We start from the raw sequence: 19,946 nt of genomic DNA, 5'->3' as shown, positions 1-19,946 counted from the left end.
AACTTATAAAGCAAATTATTAATATAGCATTAATAAAGCGAATGAATGTTGTTGTGACTGATTGTGATGTGCTCTCATTAAAATTGTATTAGGAATATTTTTGCTCTTTAAAAAAGGAAAGTTGTTTTTAAAAATGCGATAAAATTTTAAAAAATTGCTTATTTGTTGAAAAAGCTATGGACAAATGTATTTGTTTACCTTATTTAGCAAGTGTACACGAGTTTTAAGTCTTGTTCCAGTGCTATTAGCAACTGAAGAAACTGCACGGAAGAATGCATCATATTGCTGTTCATCTGCTGGTTTCTTGCTCCAGTCAAAACACAATTGCTTCAAGATTGAATTGGATATGTAACATACTTCTTTCAAATTAGATATTCACTTTTTAGCTTCTTAAATTCAAATTTTTTCATGATTGTATAGTATATAAATACAAAAATGCTTAAAAACACAAAAATAAATTCAATGTTCATTATCAGATTATTTTTTATAACGTAATTCTATTTTAATGTAAACTTATTTTAAAACTAACCATCATTCTCTTTTCTTTCTGTGCGAGTCTCTCATACTTGCGCTGCAGTAGGAAAAGTTCAGTTTTTAAATGTGAACTTTCAGGAGCTTGTAGATCATGTGAAATAACTGACTTTTTCCTGTTGACTTGAGATGTTGGACCTATCTGCTCCATGTGACGAAGTTCCTTGAATAAATGAAAACAATCCAAACATTGTTCAAGTAGTGTCAAGTACAACATAAAGTTCACAGAAATTTTTTTGTGTCTATTCACATTGTTTCTAGCTGTAAAAATAATTTACATTAAGCTGATTAGTTTTGAGTCTATTAAAATACCTTTGTTGAGAGTTTGAGCAGAGCTTAATTCTATTACAATACCTTTGTTGAGAGTTTGGAAAGTTTAGCATTTCCAGGCACATCTTCCTGCTTCCCATAGATTAAAAACGTTACAGTGCTGCTCTCAAAAAAATCCAGGTGCTCTTGATGAAGGCTTTGTATTGAAATAACCCTATGTCAAGTACAAACAATTCATTAAAACATTTTGTTAGTAGCCTCACAATTAAAGACAGTTACTATAATAATGGATGTTTTAACATAAGCTTTAAACAGCACACAGTGGTCTGGTTAAAGACTATATGAAAAAAAATTTTTGACTTGACTGTACAGTGAAGACATGTCTTGTCTAAAGGTGACATTATGCAAATGAAGAGAACATATGGTCAAAGTACTGGGTGGGTGGGAAGGATTAGATAAAGATAGCTGTTCATCTAAACCTTTGGGTACTCTGTATCACAAAGATATTAAATATAAGCTTTGAATGCGTGTTAAGCTGGGTTTAAGGATTATGGAAATATTATGTTTGGTTTTCTTTTAGTGTTTCACAATGGAATACACAATCCATGAATAAGATGAATTTTTAATTGTGTATAGACTGAATTATAAGCACAGTAAATTTACTATATACTTTTTTTAATGATGTTTGCTATTTTTTCCATTGTAAGTATAGTAGGACTATATTATGAATTTGGTTGGGTTTATTCTAAATATTTTTTAGGAAACTTTAATTTCTATAAGGTTTATTTTGTTAGTAGAAGTTGCATGCTAGAATAAATAACTTTATTGAGAGTCATTGTACACAATTGTACAGTGGTAGCAGTAATCTGATTTTTATTTGCCACAAAGCACATCAAGCCCAACAATCTAAACTAGAATTTTTTGCTTGATATTAGTGTAGGTTTGACTGTGTGCTCTGGTCAGAGGCGTAGCAAGGGGGGGGGGGGGGGGGGGGGGGGCGAGGGGTGCGGACTGCACCGGGTGACAGCATTTAGGGGGGTGACACCAAGGCAAAAAAGAGTAAAATATATAGAGGAAAATTTGAGGGGGGTGCAAATTGAAAGTTTGAGGGGAGTGCAAATCAAAAGTTCGTGGGGGGGGGGGGGTGCAAATAAAAAATTGAAAGTTTGAAAGAGTTCCTACCCTACGCCTCTGGGGGGGGGGGGTGACACCATTAAGTGCCGCACCCGGTGACACCAACCTCGCTACGCCACTGGCTCTGGTTACTAACTCAAAACTCAATCTCCTTTACCTGCTGTGGTTGAACTGTGGACTTAGAGTTCCTTCTACCAGTTTGGTCTCTGTGAACTCAGTGTCGTTTAACAGTCTGTACTTGACTTTAACACCTTTTGAAAATCTGCTGTTTAAAATCTCTGCTGATCTTATACAAATCTGGGGGAAGAATGTTAAGTTAAGCTCTAATAGCAATAAAAAGAACTACCCTATTAGAATTTTTTTATACTACCTAGTCCTATAGTTTAACTATTAGCAGGCCTACATCAATTATATAAATTTCTTTATATCCTTCAAAAAGCAATTCCTTAACAAGGAATTCAATCTATCAACTTTAAAAATATATATAGTACTATTACAATATTTATTTTCCAACCATAAAACAATAATATCAGATAAAATGGTAGGAAATGAATCTAGAACTTAAATAAAAATACTTTGAAGTGAAATGGTTTCCCTAGGAGATCTTTTGGCTCCTCCACAAAACTGTCTTCATCCAATGGCTTGCCACTGCTGTCACATGGTGTAATGTTGACTGAAAGCTTCCCTTCCTCTTCACCTTTGTAGTCAGTGATGGACAGCTCATCAGCAAAGTCCAGTGAATAAGACAGTGACTGAAAGAGTCCAAACATGATCTCTTATAAACTGAGTTGAAATTCAAATTCACATTTTTTTGTTTCATTTTTTTACTTTTGTTGCTTGTCAGGAGGGATCCATAATTTTTTTTAAATTGTGACATTTTCAAAATGATCCAGAAACTTATTTGAAAGCAACACAAACAAGTATTGAAATGCTTACCTGTAAAAACACATTTGCTGTTCCGATAAGTGCGTCTTCAGCTGGCTCCCAGAAAGGATCTTTTTCTCTTGATATTGTCATTACATTTTCTCCATCCAGATATTTTTGGTACATTTCCTGTCCACAAAATTAAATCATTGTTAACTTAAATTTAAAAAGAATTAGAAGTACATGTATGGAGAGTTAGTGCAGAATTGTTGCACATATGCAGTGTGAGAATATTCTGAGTTATCTATTTTTGTACCTTAAAAAAAGATTACATTCTGAGTTATCCATCTTTGTTTGGTTTTAGCTGTTGGCAATGAGTTACATTTAAAAAAAATTGTTTATTTCATTTTCAAGTTAAAGTCATTTTCAAATAAACAAGCACTTACCTGAATTAGATATCTCCTGTTCATGAATTTACCATGTTCCCAAAGCCATTCATTTCCATTCCTCAAGTCTTTCATCTTTACCATCACCCTGTTTGGGTCAAGTTTTATTTTCAACAATTAATCAGAAATATATCATGACTTAGACTTAATTAAAAACAAACATCAAACGCATTTTAAGTGTTCTGAGTAACAATAATCAGATCATTTGATAAATGTGAAGTATTTTAATCTTTAAAATAAGAGAAACAGTGAACTGATTGTCATAGGAAAGGTGATTCTTACAAATGTTTAAAATATATGTATTTAAAGCTTAATTTTAGAATATCTTGAAAAAAGTGCTCTCATAAAATAAATTGTTGATCGTAAAAAGATTTGCTCAAAATTTTCTTCCAAAATTTTTTAAATATATAATTTAAATAAAATCATGTACAGAGTGAAAAGCAGAATGTAAATTATGATTGTATCTTTATGTAATTATACCAGACTAAGATATGTTTCTTCAATTCATGAAACACACCTAGATTTAGCTACACAATAGGGGAACGGTATTCCCCCCCCTGTCAATTACCCCCGCCCAGAAGGACATTACCCCCCCCCCCCCCCGGACAGGGTTAGAGTTATTGTTAGGGCTAGGTTTAGGGTTAGGGTTTTGTGTGAAGTTTTAGGCTAAGGTGGATGCTTAGGTTTTGATCCTTTTATTAAGGTTAGGATTAAAGTAGTATATAGGTATAGAATTCTAGTTAGAGTTAGGATTCTAACTTGAGGGGGGGGGGAAATTACAGGGGGGAAATTGAACGGGTAACTGCTCTGGGGGGGGGGGGGGGGGTAAATATGGGGGGAATGTCCGGGGGGGGGGGGGGTAATGTCCTGTAGCCCACAATAGACAGTCTAAACAGTCATTTTTTGTTAACTATTAGTCATTATTCAAGATGATAAACACTGTCTAGAATATTTAAGCAAGCCTTAAGCAAGTGAAATTAATAATAAATTATTATTATTGAAATAAAATAGGTAGTGGTTGTCCTTTAGTTGTCCCAGTTAGAAAAATAAAAAAAGATTAAATTTAAGGTTAGTTAAGGCTTAGGGCTAGCTAAGCCTAACAGGCCCTTATCATAATCCCCTCTGACAGGACAACTTAGGAAAATCTACCTGAGGATAAGAACCGTAAAAGTAAAAATCAAAATTTTTTAGTTAGTTAATCTTCTAATCAAACTAATGTTAGATTTTTATTCACCTATACATTTGGATTACATAGGAAGAAAGGGACATAATGTTAGTATCACAAACCTGCAAGTTAACTATTCTGATGAGTATTTCATTACACAATGTGTTAAAACTACAAACATCTGCTTTAAAATGTAGCAAATACAATCCATGGAAACATAATATTAGTTTCTTTTAGATTTTAAGAGTTCACATTATTCATATAGATGTCTGTTATTAATGTGTTATGACCTACATTTTAAAAACATGTTAATGGATCAATGCTACACATTAGCTTAAACAACACTTCAAAGTCTGGCTGCAGGGACAACTAAAAATATAAAGCTTTCAACCATCCAATGTGAAATAAATGCTGTTTGAAACTACCTTGACTTAATGAGTTCCTCAGCTGTTCTGAAAAATGATTCAATGATAAGTTTCTAGTTTGCTAAAATCTAACAACACCATGCTCTGTACTAGATCTAGATGACGTAGACCAATTAAGAGTTTTTTTTTTTAAATTTTATTTTGTTTAATTACTTTTCTGACATTTAATATTTCTAACCAGCCATTATGATGGTCAGCAACGTAAAATTTTAAAAATTAAAAGTTTTTTTAAAACTAAAGTTTCTATGCTATCTGCAGCAAAAACTTAGATGGTATTTTAGTTAGCCAAAAGTTATTGATCATGTTAAGTATAAGTTGTGTAGTCTAATCAAGTTTAAACTAAATTACATAAACTATTGCAGTCAGTTTGAGGAACTTACTGGGATTCATTTTCTGATTTATTTTTGGTTTCCTGTACAGCAGCTGAAATCAATACAACTTCAAAAGAACGATATTTGTTAAGTTCCTCTGAAACTGCATTCACTTCTGATACCATTGGTAGAATTTCCAATATTTGTTCTTGGGCTTTTTGCTGCTCTGCAATTTTTATACAAATATTACTTTAACATGCCATAATAGGCAAAAATTAAACCACATATTATTGCTTTATCAAATCAAGCATCAAATATTTTAAATTTATCAAATTAATTTTTGAAACTGGGTTTTACTTTTATCAAAAGCAAAGATATTTAGATTAAAATCCTGCATTTGTTCATAATTCTTGTTTTATTTTTGGAATTATTTTCAATTCCATCTTTGAATACTTTCAAATAATTTTGTGAGAAAAAAACTGGTAAAGATTTGGTCAACTTCTGACCTTTAGTAAGTCCAGCCAGGCCAGTAGAGAATCCTTTAGCCTGAGCTACTTCATTTTGTGCAAACTCCCACGTGATCTCTTGAGGTGTGCCTTCTGGTGACTTTGGCTTCAGCGGATTGACAAAAACATACACATGGTTGGTGCCTGTATCCAAAATTAATTGTTCATATCAGATTAGTGAAAACAATGGAGTGTATAAATATCCATAATGCCGTGTAAAAATATACAAGTACTACTTTAAAAATCTAGTTGTACATGTTTTCTAACTGTCCACATGACTAACCAAAAATAATTCTGTCCTTGTGTTCAAGAGTTCTGGGCCCTGCTATGGGGATACCATTGACACGAATTTTAACCCCTTCAGCTCCAGGTTTCAAAACTATTTCCCCATTTTCATTGGCTAGTATTGCATGCTTCTTCTGAATGCTGGTTTGTGGAAGAAACATCAAAATAATCAGCCATTAAAACTAAAAACTAATTGTAAATACATTTTCAGTAGATAGAAACATACTTGGATATTTTGTTTACCTCAGACCATTAAGAACAATATCAGGGTTTCCATCTTTACGGCCAATGACTGTTGTCTGTCCAGTCATAAAATGAGAAACCACGCCTGACAACATTGGATCCTCGTTAAGATTCATTAAATGTGGCTCCTTATGTTTCCTTGCTATCTCCTTGTTTTCTTCCTTAGCTATGGCTTCTGTTTCATTCCTGGCAGCTGATAGCTACAGAAAAAAAAGTGGATTAGAATTCTGAATACTCCATACAAGTCTAGAACAAAGCAGAAAACACAATAGCCCCACCTTCTCATCCCAGGTCTGGTCACTTTCTCCCAATAGATGTTGATTGGCCAACAACTGAGCTCTGATTTTATCTTCCATGTCTTTTCTCATTGCTTCAAATTCTAAAACAAATGAGAAAACAAAACATTATGACACTAGGTGAATGTGTGATAGACTATTTGTACACAACTTCAGATGAAGGGGACCGATGGGTACCTTCTTTACTCATTGAGCCCTTTCCCTCCATTGATGCAACATTCCCAGCTTCAAGAGCTTTCCTCAACTTTTCATTTTCCTCCTAAAGAGAATATATTTTATTATCAAACACATTTATAACACAAGTAAGACTTTTATTTTGATCCACTTTAAATTTTTTTAATTAAGCAAGTTTTTAATTAAGTTATAACAACTAAAAGGCATTAGCTCCCCTTAATTTTCAGATAATTTACGCTAAAATAACAAAAAGCATTAGCTACCCTTAATTCTCTCATCATTTTATCCAGTGGGTTTTCATTGATAACAGCTTGGTTTTTTATTTTTTTGGCACGGTCAGCATATCTTAGAGTGGACAGAGTTTCATCATAGTTGATATCAGCAGGGGATAAGGCAGCTATCATCACAGTTTTACTGGGGAATTGAATAATTAGCTTTATTGGGGGAACAAAATCATTAAAAAAAAAATTATCTTTTGTTTTATTTTTAAAACATTATCATTTGTTTTACTTTTAAAACAAAATCATGTGCTTTACTTTGAAATCACCTGTTTTATTTTGGAAACAAACCATTTTGTTTAACTGGAAAATTCAAATTCTTTCAGATTGAAGAGTTAGCTTCACCAGTGTGTGCCTTAACTCTTAAACTCATTGAAAATGGCAGGCTATCACAGACTTTGGTTGATGAAAACACCTGGATTACCTGTAGCCACCAACACCTGGATTACCTTTTGTCATAAGCACCTGGATTACCTTTTGTCATAAGCATCTGGATTACCTGTTGCCACCAGCACCTGGATTACCTGTTGCCACCAACACCTGGATTACCTTTTGTCATAAGCATCTGGATTACCTGTTGCCACCAGCACCTGGATTACCTGTTGCCACCAACACCTGGATTACCTGTTGCCACCAACACCTGGATTACCTGTTGCCACCAACACCTGGATTACCTGTTGCCACCAACACCTGGATTACCTTTTGTCATAAGCATCTGGATTACCTGTTGCCACCAGCACCTGGATTACCTGTTGCCACCAACACCTGGATTACCTGTAGCCACCAACACCTGGATTACCTGTTGCCACCAGCACCTGGATTACCTGTTGCCACCAACACCTGGATTACCTGTAGCCACCAACACCTGGATTACCTGTTGCCACCAACACCTGGATTACCTGTTGCCACCAAGAGCATTCTGCAGCAGTTTGGTCAGCACAGACTCCCTGTAGGGGACCACCACTTTTTTCTTCTCTGAGGCGTCTGCTAAAGCCTGGCAGGTTTATTTAGATACAATTTAATACTTAAAGTTTACTCTTTATAGGTATATATTATAATATTTTTAAATGAATGTGTCTAAAAATCAAGCATTATCTGATTTGAGCTGAAGAGGTTAGTAAATTGGATAATTACTTTGACAAACCTAATCTAATAATAAAATAAAACAATTTTTTAAGCTAAGAGACACTTATTTTATGTGTAGCCAACTGCATTTTTTTAAGCTTTCAAGCTTAAAGGCGAACACATATTTTGTGTGGCTGACAAGATTTTTAAACTTACTGAGATGAGATTTCCCTTTTTAAACTTACTGAGATGACATTTCCCAAGGCAGAGAGAGATTTGTTGATGTTGGCTCCCTCTTTCAACCTGTCCCCAGTGGCGCCGGTGGAGTCAGCTCTCTCTGAGCCAGCCAGGTCAACCAAGTTCATTGTGCTGCTTTTCTTTGTTTCCTCACCATCTCCCTGCCTGGAGATTTGGTCAAAGACAATGGTAACCACGGTGTGGGCACGGCTGCTGGTGGCATTCATATTTGTAGATGCCACCGTTCTGTTGGAGGTCCCTACAAATACAAAACACATTTGGTGGCGTTCATGTTTGTAGATAGTAGATGCCACCGTTCTGTTGGAGGTCCCTACAAATACAAAACATTTTCTTCCAGAGCGTTTGTTAAAATATTTCTAATATTTATGGCACATAGTGGGTTAGACTCTTCTTGAGTCTTTAAATATTAAATGGCCTCAAGGTAAAAGTATTTTGTCAAGCTCTCTACCTTTGTTTAATTTGTTGCATACAATATCAAAATGTTAAATTTATAACTTTTAAAACTTTAATTAAAAAAATAATTTAAAAGTGTGAGGCTCTTCTGAACTGAAAATGTACAAAAAACATGCTTTTTCCAAGAGAAAAATAAAGATCCCTTCCCTCATAGCAAACCTAGCACACACCATCACATTTTTCTCCCATACTGAATGAAGGATTTAGTAAACAACAAGAGTTTGAGAGGGAAAGATTTTCAATAAGCCACACAACATAAAATATATTTAATCTTGCTGGACAAATTAGTCTTAGCATTTCTGTTGGTTTCATACCCTGTTCCATTCGCATTTCAATTTCAGCATAGCTTCCAACAGGTATTTTTTTCAAGTCTTGAACATAAAACATTCCCAGTCTGGGATTTTGTCGAACTTGAAGACCTCCTTTAGGATTGTCTTTAGAAAGTAGGTCACGCACCTGCTCATTGTAAATCTCCAACATGGAAAAGGTGACTTCAAAACGCTGAAAAAAATTATTTAGAAATAGTAATGAAGTATCGTTGTACTAATATCTGTGAGGCTTCATACCCTTTGCCTCTTTGGCCACAAATCTAACATTTGCATCCTAAGGTAGGCATAATTATCTAACAACAGTAATAACCTTCTTTATGATGTTCACTCAAGCTTGTGCAATTTGTGTGGTTTTTTTACCTGGATATAATTTGTTTACCTGGATATGATTGGTTGACCTGTTTGTTATTTATTTACCTGTGTGGGATTGGTTTACCTGTGAGTGATTTGTTTACTTGTATGTGATTTGTTTACCCATGTATAATTACTTTATAATTTTGTGTATAATTTTTTTACCTGTGTGTTTGTTTACCTGGATTTGATTTGTTTCTTGTGTGTTATTTATTTACCTGTGTAATTTGTTTACCTGTGTGTGGTTTTTTGTTACCTGTGTGTGATTTATTTACATGTGTGATTTGTTTACCTGTGTGTGATTTGTTTACCTGTGTATAATTTATTTACCTGTGTATAATTTTTTTTACCTGTGTGTGGTTTGCTTACCCATGTATAATTTATTTACCTTATTCTCATCAGTATTCGCTGCCATGGCCTTGAACAACTCATTACATGTAATCGGCACAATTCCTCTGTAAAACAAATACGCTCTTTACATTATAACAATTTTTATTACATGCCTGTGTAAATCAAATGAACAAATGTTAAACTTTTTAAAAAGTGTAGCTACATCAAACAAAACAAAGTGTGTTAAAGAAACTGACTTACTTATTGGGCCCATAACCAACCATGGAATATGATTTCCCTGATCCTGTTTGCCCATAGGCAAAGAGGGAGCAGTTATAGCCTAACAAGAGACATGAGAATTAGTACACAATGCTGTAGAGATGAGAATTAGTACATAGTACATAGTGCTGTAGGCTTTCAGTTGACTGATTCATTCACTATAATAAGAAATATGCCAGTTGATTTATGTATACCCTGTAAATAGTGTATATCATTTTACCACCAACCTTCAAACGCATTGTCTAAGACACCCTGACCAAGGTCCTGGAAAACATCTTTTTGGCTGGCATAATGAGATCCTGATGTAGCCTCCAAAATCCCATCAGCCCTTGTAGTGTAGCCATCATGGGACCTAAAAATAGAACAGTAATCCAACTTTCTCATTGATGGGATTTTGTAATATTATTTTGGTCTAAAAGCATCATATTCTTATTTAATGAATAGCAAACTAAACTATCTGGACATGAAGTTTGTTTGATTTTTTAAAAATAATATTATCTTATAAAAATATAACTGATACACTTACCAATAAGAATAATCAAAAGAAAACTGAAACAAGAACAGGTAAAATGTTTAAGCTTTAATTCTACAGATAACCCCACACCTCAATTTTAGATTATTTATCAAGCGTACTGGTATTAAATAAGCAAGTAAAAAGCTCAACCCAATTTACCTTTTTTGGTTCTTCACCTGAAATGGAACAAAATAAAATAATTAAGATTAAAATTCCAAGCTCTTATAAAAAAAATAGTCCTAAACCTAATAGCAGCCATGCAAAGCCAAAAGTAGAATTTGAAGTTTAAGAAATGAGAAAAAAAACATGTTTTTAATTCTTGAAAATTACAGAAAATTCTTTTTTTTTCTGTTATACTTATTTTTTTAAAAAATCATCCCAAGAACATGATTTCAGATTTAGGTCAAGGAGCAGGTCTAGATCTAGATCTATTATAGGTATGATAGGTCTAGATCTATCTGAAAATAAAATAGCTTTTTACTTTTTTTTTTAATAAATAAAGAAAATGACCAGTAAAACTAAACCAAATATAAAATAACTAAAATAACACATGTTGCTGCAATGATGCATAAAAACATAACAATAACATCCTCATGCTTATATAAAACTTTTAAAATAAGGAAATAAACTCACTGATTTTTTAAATTAATTATCAATTACTAATTGTTTTATATCTAGATCTACTGATTACTAGAATGACAATAAGATCTAGATCTAGATTGAATTGAAAATAAGATATTTTTGTCTTGTCATCAGATATGAAGTTACCTTGAAAAACGAGGTCATTACATAATATTAGTTTAGAATAGGGCTGGTAAGTAGGTCACCAACCAGTTCTACGGCTCAATAAAACCTGCTTGAGCTATAAAACAGTTATATGGCTCAAGCAGGTTTTATTGAGCCGTAGAACTGATTGGTGACCTACTTACCAGCCCTATTGATTAGAATTAAGAGATCTAGAAGGGTCAAAACAAAGTTTCAAGAGTTGCCACAAGCCCACATAAAAACATTGTGACAGAAGTAAAAGCTTTTACAAAAACATTCTGAAGCTTGGGGCCTAGAGGAGACTTTTAATTGTACTGTACCATTTGGGTAGTATGAAATTAGTACTCCATGTTTTACATTCCATGGATAGTTTCCCTTACTGATTACCATTTTTAGAAAGTAAAGAACGATAACTTTGAGGAAGGTGAGTCCTAGCTTAACCATGACAGAATTCCATGTCACCCGGGGAGTGGTCAGTGCGTGATTGAGGTAGGGGGGGGTCCTAGTTAATATGACATCACACATTTGTTTGTGATAATTATAAATAAAACAAATTTGAACAACTCACAAAATAGCTACAGCAGGACTCGATATCTCGGACTAGCATTCGACACTTTAATAAACGATATTATTAATTATTATGACACTATTTAATTCACTGAGTCAGACAGATCATTTCGACCAGTGAGTAGTTCCCCATCGAGGTAAAACTCCATTTCAGCGTATTTTATTCTCCGTTGCTTGTTTACCTCCAGTTGAGCGTATTTTATTATAACAACCGAAACACACCAAAACATTAGGAAAACACGATTTATTTTTTGTATTGTATTTTTGTTTTAGTAAATGAATAAAAATGAATATTTAAAAAACACGACTTGTTTATTTATATTGTATTTTTTTGAAAAAGGCATTTGTCTCATGGTGAAACTGATACACTGTTACTGTTAATCATTCTGTTTTATATTTTTGTATTTATGCAATAAATGTACAAACGCTGTGTTTTTTAATTTTACAGTTTTGCTAAAACTGAAAAAAATATTTTACTATAGAGTTGTATGTTATTTAAATTCATAGTAAATCTACCATCCTTCTATTTTTTGTATGAGTAAATTTCTGACTTAAAAAAAATTGATGTGGGGTCGTCCATAAATGACGTCACACTCGTAAGGGAGAGGGGGGTCAGCAATTTTGTGACGGTGTGTGATGAGGGGGAGGGGTTTCAGATGGTGTGACGTCCCTTTTTTGCATTATAAAAAAGCAATGTTAGAAAAACAAGTTTTAGCCGTTATTTCGCGTTTTAGAAAACGGTTTTAATAAATTGTAATATGAATTGATCAAAATACTCTATGTTGACAGAGTTCTGACAAGATTTTGGAAAAATTATCGATGTTTTAAGAAAAATTCAACAGAAATTTTGAGGGGGGGTTGTAGGCTGAGGTGTGACGTCATTTTAGGGGGGGGTCTGACTTTTTGTGACGACGTGTAACGGAGGGGAGGGGGGAGGTAAAACTCGTAAAAAAAAGCTTGTCGTCACAAAAAGCAAGACCCCCCCCCCCCCAAAATGACGTAGCACCATCTGAACCCCCCCTCATCACACACCGTCACAAAATTACGCCCCCCTCCCCCTACGAGTGTGACGTCATTTATGGACGACCTCTAACATTATTTTTCGGCAGCATCATTGTGCCTTTTAATACTTTTATTCAGTTTAGTTGAAATTGGAACACTTAATTGTACAAAGTGTGCATCTCTATTTTTGTAACCAACAAACAAAGCACTTCAGTCAGTCTCTTTGTTGTTTTTTATTCATTTGTTAAAACAAAAATACAATACAAATAAATAAGTCGTGTTTTTTAAACATTCATTTTATTCATTTGTGAAAACAGAAATACAATACAAAAAATAAATCGTGTTTTTCTAATGTTTTAGTGTGTTTCGGTTATTATAATAAAATACGCTCAACTGGAGATAAACAAGCAACGGAGAATAAAATACGCTGAAATGGAGTTTTACCCCCCATCGACTAAATACGAAAAGAAATTGCTTTATTCAATGAATTTGGAGAGCCAAGTCTTAGGACTAGAATGGATGGGACGTCTGGTATCGCGTCGCGGGGTGTCTGGTATCGCGGGGTGTCTGGTATCGCGGGGTGTTTGGTATCGCGGGGTTATCGCGGGGTGTCTGGTATCGCGGGATGTCTGGTATCGCGGGGTGTTTGGTATCGCAGGGTGTTTGATATCGCGGGGTGTCTGGTATCGCGACTCAATGAGATCTGAAGGGGAGAAAATATTCTTCGGCAAAAATCTCGACTTGCGGAAACCCGTCGATGTTTATTTACTGAGTTGGTTTTTTTTTTAATATGCTCAACAAAAATTCCTAATTAGAGGAAATCGATATTGGTTCATATCGATCCATTTGAAAAATCGATCCCACAGTTTTTTGAACTGTCAACAGAAAAAAGTTCGTTTTTAAACGAAGTGCATAATTCATTAACGCTTTTGTTTATCGTCTATATCCATTGCACCAGCAATAATATGTGGTTGTTAAACTAGATCGATTTTCGCACACCGATATGTGTGTGTAGGAGCTACTTCTCAAGCAATTACCTAACAATGACTTGATCCAATGACTATTTTTTTTAACGTCAGGTGCCAGTGATTAGGCTGAGCCTTGACGTAAACTTTTGTAGACTTAAGTAGCTATATATATATATATATATATATATATATATATATATATATATATATATATATATATATATATATATATATATATATATATATAAGACAGTTTTTAATGGACAGCAAAATATTTTAAATATTTGAGTGCTGTGTCAGTCTAGTCATGTACAAAATCCAACAACAACAAAAAATTTCGATTAAAATAATGTAGGTCATTGCAAGGCTTCGATTTCTGTGAGTAGATTTGAAAAAAAAATTCATTTTGTCAAAGAAATCAAAAAGCAACTTTACATGATATATATGGGAGTTTATATGGTGAAGAATCATTAATGGGGGGGGGGGGGGGGCTATATAAACTGTATCATAAAGTCACGAATCACGAATGGGAGGATCATAGAGCCACGAATGGGAGGATCATGAAGTCACAAATCATGAATGGGAGGATCATAAAGTCACGAATGGGAGGATTATAAAGTCACGAATGGGAGGATTATAAAGTCACGAATGGGAGGATTATAAAGTCACGAATGGGAGGATTATAAAGTCACGAATGGGGGGATTATAAAGCCACGAATCACGAATGGGAGGATTATAAAGTCACGAATGGGAGGATTATAAAGCCACGAATCATCAATGGGGGGATCATAAAGTCACGAATGGGAGGATTTTAAAGCCACGAATGGGAGGATTATAAAGCCACGAATGGGAGGATTATAAAGCCACGAATCATGAATGGGGGATCATAAAGTCACGAATGGGAGGATTATAAAGTCACGAATGGGAGGATTATTAAGTCACGAATGGGAGGATTATAAAGTCACGAATCATGAATGGGAGGATCATAAAGTCACGAATGGGAGGATTATAAAGTCACGAATCATGAATGGGAGGATTATAAAGTCACGAATGGGAGGATTATAAAGTCACAAATGGGGGGATTATAAAGTCACGAATGGGAGGATTATAAAGTCACGAATGGGGGGATTATAAAGCCACGAATCATGAATGGGAGGATCATAAAGTCAGGAATGGGAGGATTATAAAGTCACGAATGGGGGGATTATAAAGCCACGAATCATGAATGGGAGGATCATAAAGTCACGAATGGGAGGATTATAAAGTCACGAATGGGAGGATTATAAAGTCACGAATGGGGGGATCATAAAGTCACGAATGGGGGGATTATAAAGCCACGAATCATGAATGGGAGGATCATAAAGTCATGAATGGGAGGATTATAAAGTCACGAATGGGAGGATTATAAAGTCACGAATCATGAATGGGAGGATAATAAAGTCACGAATGGGAGGATTATAAAGTCACGAATGGGGGGATTATAAAGTCACGAATGGGAGGATTATAAAGTCACGAATGGGGGGATTATAAAGCCACAAAACATGAATGGGAGGATCATAAAGTCACGAATGGGAGGATTATAAAGTCACGAATGGGGGGATTATAAAGCCACGAATGGGCGGATCATAAAGTCACGAATGGGGGGATTATAAAGTCACGAATGGGAGGATTATAAAGTCACGAATGGGGGGATTATAAAGTCACGAATGGGGGGATTATAAAGTCACGAATGGGAGGATTATAAAGTCACGAATAGGAGGATTATAAAGTCACGAATGGGAGGATTATTAAGTCACGAATCATGAATGGGGGGATCATAAAGCCACGAATGGGAGGATTATAAAGTCATGAATGGGAGGATTATAAAGTCATGAATGGGGGGATTATAAAGTCACGAATGGGAGGATTATAAAGTCACGAATGGGGGGATTATAAAGCCACGAATCATGAATGGGAGGATCATAAAGTCACGAATGGGAGGATTATAAAGTCACGAATCATGAATGGGAGGATCATAAAGTCATGAATGGGAGGATTATAAAGTCACGAATGGGAGGATTATAAAGTCACGAATCATGAATGGGAGGATAATAAAGTCACGAATGGGAGGATTATAAAGTCACGAATGGGGGGATTATAAAGTCACGAATGGGAGGATTATAAAGTCACGAATGGGGGGATTATAAAGCCACAAAACATGAATGGGAGGATCATAAAGTCACGAATGGGAGGATTATAAAGTCACGAATGGGGGGATTATAAAGCCACGAATCATGAATGGGAGGATCATAAAGTCACGAATGGGAGGATTATAAAGTCACGAATGGGAGGATTATAAAGTCACGAATGGGGGATCATAAAGTCACGAATGGGGGGATTATAAAGCCACGAATCATGAATGGGCGGATCATAAAAAACACGAATGGGAGGATCATAGAGTCACGAATGGGCGGATCATAAAGTCACGAATGGGGGGATCATAAAGTCACGAATGGGAGGATCATAGAGTCACGAATGGGCGGATCATAAAGTCACGAATGGGGGGATCATAAAGTCACGAATGGGAGGATTATAAAGTCACGAATGGGGGGATTATAAAGTCACGAATGGGAGGATTATAAAGTCACGAATCATGAATGGGAGGATCATAAAGTCACGAATCATGAATGGGAGGATCATGAAGTCACGAATGGGAGGATTATAAAGCCACGAATCATGAATGGGAGGATCATAAAGCCACGAATCATGAATGGGGGGGGGGGGATCATAAAGTCACGAATCATGAATGGGATTGTTGTAAAGGCACTATTCTGGCCGCTGCAGTTTCCTGATGTGACGCGGACGTTGGTCGTTATAGAACGTATCGATTATCGATTACTGATGACTGTCAACTGGTTGTTGAGGCGTTGCCAGGGTCCTTGTGCATGTAGGGCAGGTGGGGTTAGTCAACGAGGATTATAGAAAGCTGTCAACAAATTTACATAACAAGATGGCTGTCAAGGGGAGTAATGCATGTGTCGATTGTTTGAGAGACCTGATAAACATTGTTTATTATTTGCTTTATGTGTCAAATTATGGAAATGAAAGCAGTGCAGCTGCTAACAGAATGTATGTTGAAATTGATTCGATCCTTTGTTGACTGTGTTAACTTGTATGGCCATACATATTTCATGACAGTTGGGCTGAAAGCTGCATGGGCCCGTTTTGTAAATATCTGTTGTGCAAATTGAAAACGGGCTCATTTAAATAAATTATTCCCTGGATTGTTTCCACAAGCCTGTTACCTACTTTTGTTACATTGTACCTAGGAACTTTTCCCGGCACTTTTGTTCTCGGCGAGAACCAACAATCGCTCCATCAAGCTTTGTTGTAGCTTCCATTGGCTTTATCATAACTTGATCTGCCATTGTTTTAGCTTGAATTGGCTTTGTTATGAATTGATCTGGCATTGTTTAATTTTCGGATGGGCTTTGGGGTATTTAAATCACATGTAAATAATCAATTACAACCTAAGTAGGCTAATGGTATGGAAAAAAAAGATAGGGAAAAGCAGCAGACATCCAGTACACAACGTGGCCCCAAGTTTCACGACATCCCAAGCAGGCTGATTTCAACTATTTATCATGCAAATTAATGATCAGCGCTTAGCTCAAGTGCTGTATAACTTAGTATAGTACACCGTACATACAAATTAAATATGTGCACCGAAAGGATTCGTCTACCATTGATTCACACAACAAAATTAAATTATATTTCCCTCCATAATTAATCTATTAGACATTGTGACGTCATGGCGTGAGCGTCCTGATATTTAACAAAACTGTTCAATTCAATTGAATACATAATATATCGTGGTACCTCGACATACGAGATTTTTTTTAGATACGAGTCGTCGAGAGATCGATGATTTGCTTTGAAATACGAGGAGCCGTATCAGCCATTTTGAGAAAACCAGTGACGAAAATTACGCGAAATGTAAACACACTTTATAAAAACAGTTTATTTATCTAGTTTTCTTTTATTTATTTTTTTGTATATAATATTCGTAATTTAAACATAGATTTCCTTATTCAAAAACACGTTACTTAAACAACTGGGATGGCATTTTGGTCGCTGAAACGGGTTCATGGCATTTCAAATAACCTCAATCGGGAAAAATGCTTTGAGATGTTTGATTTACGAGCAAGGTTAATGGACATTGTAAATTCGTATTACAAGGTACCACTGTATTTTGATCGTGTGGTTCAGATGATTTTGACGGCTAAACTATTGAATTTCTTGTATACTTCCCCTCCTCGTGTGTATTGAAAACAAAATTGTATTGCTACAGTACCTGGTGCTTCAGGGTTCTTGATTGAGGTCATGTTGCCCTGCATCTTAATGATCAGTTTGGCCTGACGATCTTTTTCTCTAGACATTCAAGGATTAGGAAAGTTCAAATATGCTGTCTACATAGTACGATTTTAAAGCTTGACATTACAAGGGGAAGTAAGTCTAATTAAACGTGTTTTGGATATTTCAATACAACATAATTGTAATAGTGTGATATATGGGGTAGTGTCTGGTGAATTACATTGTTATAGTGTGATATATGGGGTAGTGTCTGGTGAATTACATTGTTATAGTGTGATATATGGGGTAGTGTCTGGTGAATTACATTGTTATAGTGTGATATATGGGGTTGGAATAGGATTTAATATAGAGACTGCACTTAACTGGAAGGTTTGAAAGAAACTGCACTAATAGAAATGGGTCGAAATGAGGTACACGATTTGACAGACAGACAGACAGACAGACAGACATCTTGTAAAAATACCTTTGGTTGAAAGGGCGCACCCTGACGGCGACCTTGACTCTGTGGGTAAAGTGACACTGATGTTAGATTTATAAACAGTCGAAGGTGTACATTGTACGTGAAAACTGACACAATTACATTCAACCCGTGATTTAACAACATTCAGCAGAACATTGGCGGAAATATAGTGCATATATATATATATATATATATATATATATATATATATATATATATATATATATATATATATATATATATATACACATTTTATTAAAATATACGTATATACTTCGCATTTAGGCTCTGCGAGAAGGCGTTGAACCCAACCCAACAAAAATGTCACACTTCTGTCACACACACACACACACATATGTAAAAATATATGTATATATATGAGTATATATATATATATATATATATATATATATATATATATATATATATATATATATATATATATATATATATATATATATATATATATTTGTGTGTAAAAAATATATGTATATATATGAGTATATATATATATATATATATATATATATATATATATATATATATATATATTTGTGTGTGTGTGTGTGTGTGCAGACGTAAATGCTAACTGCAGACTACGATATTGCATTAGGACATAAGGCCTAGATATTCGAGAGGGTAATATTTTCTTTATCACGGGGGACATTAGAGATTCTCTTTATCACGGGGACATTAGAGATTTGCTTTGTTACAGGGACATTAGAGATTTGCTTTGTTACAGGGACATTAGAGATTTGCTTTGTTACAGGGACATTAGAGATTTGCTTTGTCACGGGAGAATTTTTTTTAAATACTCACGAGTCTTCGGGCATGTTGTGTGTTATCCTCCAACCCTAAGGTTCTGGTGTGTTATCCTCCAACCCTAAGGTTCTGGTGTGTTATCCTCCAACCCTAAGGTTCTGGTGTGTTATCCTCCAACCCTAAGGTTCTGGTGTGTTATCCTCCAACCCTAAGGTTCTGGTGTGTTATCCTCCAACCCTAAGGTTCTGGTGTGTTATCCTCCAACCCTAAGGTTCTGGTGTGTTATCCTCCAACCCTAAGGTTCTGGTGTGTTATCCTCCAATCCTAAGGTTCTGGTGTGTTATCCTCCAATCCTAGGACGGTGTGTTATCCTCCAACCCTAAGGTTCTAGTGTGTTATCCTTTAGTGAAAACCATCTACAACAAAACTCATCTTTATTAACACTTTGTACAGCTACACAATGTTGCCTAGATCCGAAACAAAATCAATCTCATTTTTTAAGTCAGTTACAAAAAGATCTAGAGACTACACAGAAGGCCCTAACACCAACAATTCTGCCGAC

General features: G+C 35.2%; 1 protein-coding gene across 3 annotated transcripts in view; it reads right to left on the bottom strand.

The window, feature by feature from the left end:
- LOC131936074 (kinesin-like protein KIF28) overlaps nt 1-19,946 on the bottom strand; it is a 24,251-nt gene extending 4,305 nt beyond the window's left edge. For 2 of the 3 annotated variants that reach the window (XM_059292928.1, XM_059292930.1), the window contains exons 1-26: nt 19,442-19,946; nt 18,626-18,664; nt 18,143-18,219; nt 10,667-10,683; nt 10,520-10,542; nt 10,221-10,345; nt 9,976-10,054; nt 9,773-9,839; nt 9,019-9,205; nt 8,239-8,489; nt 7,828-7,922; nt 6,914-7,064; nt 6,654-6,735; nt 6,459-6,559; nt 6,181-6,380; nt 5,936-6,078; nt 5,653-5,796; nt 5,216-5,372; nt 4,836-4,862; nt 3,246-3,333; nt 2,872-2,988; nt 2,511-2,687; nt 2,093-2,232; nt 886-1,015; nt 530-694; nt 199-327 (exon numbers count right to left, since the gene is read on the bottom strand). In XM_059292928.1, the coding sequence (XP_059148911.1) occupies nt 199-327; nt 530-694; nt 886-1,015; nt 2,093-2,232; nt 2,511-2,687; nt 2,872-2,988; nt 3,246-3,333; nt 4,836-4,862; nt 5,216-5,372; nt 5,653-5,796; nt 5,936-6,078; nt 6,181-6,380; nt 6,459-6,559; nt 6,654-6,735; nt 6,914-7,064; nt 7,828-7,922; nt 8,239-8,489; nt 9,019-9,205; nt 9,773-9,839; nt 9,976-10,054; nt 10,221-10,345; nt 10,520-10,542; nt 10,667-10,683; nt 18,143-18,219; nt 18,626-18,664; nt 19,442-19,455 (2,925 nt within the window). In that variant the 5' untranslated portion in view covers nt 19,456-19,946. The remainder of the gene's footprint in view (nt 1-198; nt 328-529; nt 695-885; nt 1,016-2,092; nt 2,233-2,510; nt 2,688-2,871; nt 2,989-3,245; nt 3,334-4,835; nt 4,863-5,215; nt 5,373-5,652; nt 5,797-5,935; nt 6,079-6,180; nt 6,381-6,458; nt 6,560-6,653; nt 6,736-6,913; nt 7,065-7,827; nt 7,923-8,238; nt 8,490-9,018; nt 9,206-9,772; nt 9,840-9,975; nt 10,055-10,220; nt 10,346-10,519; nt 10,543-10,666; nt 10,684-18,142; nt 18,220-18,625; nt 18,665-19,441) is intronic. The other variant, XM_059292929.1, reaches the window with a different exon arrangement.

The sequence above is a fragment of the Physella acuta genome, unplaced genomic scaffold, assembly GCF_028476545.2.
Source record: "Physella acuta isolate Inbredline_101_S28 unplaced genomic scaffold, ASM2847654v3 ptg000166l, whole genome shotgun sequence".
Lineage (NCBI taxonomy): Eukaryota > Metazoa > Mollusca > Gastropoda > Physidae > Physella > Physella acuta.
This window is presented reverse-complemented; position numbering and strand designations above follow the sequence as displayed.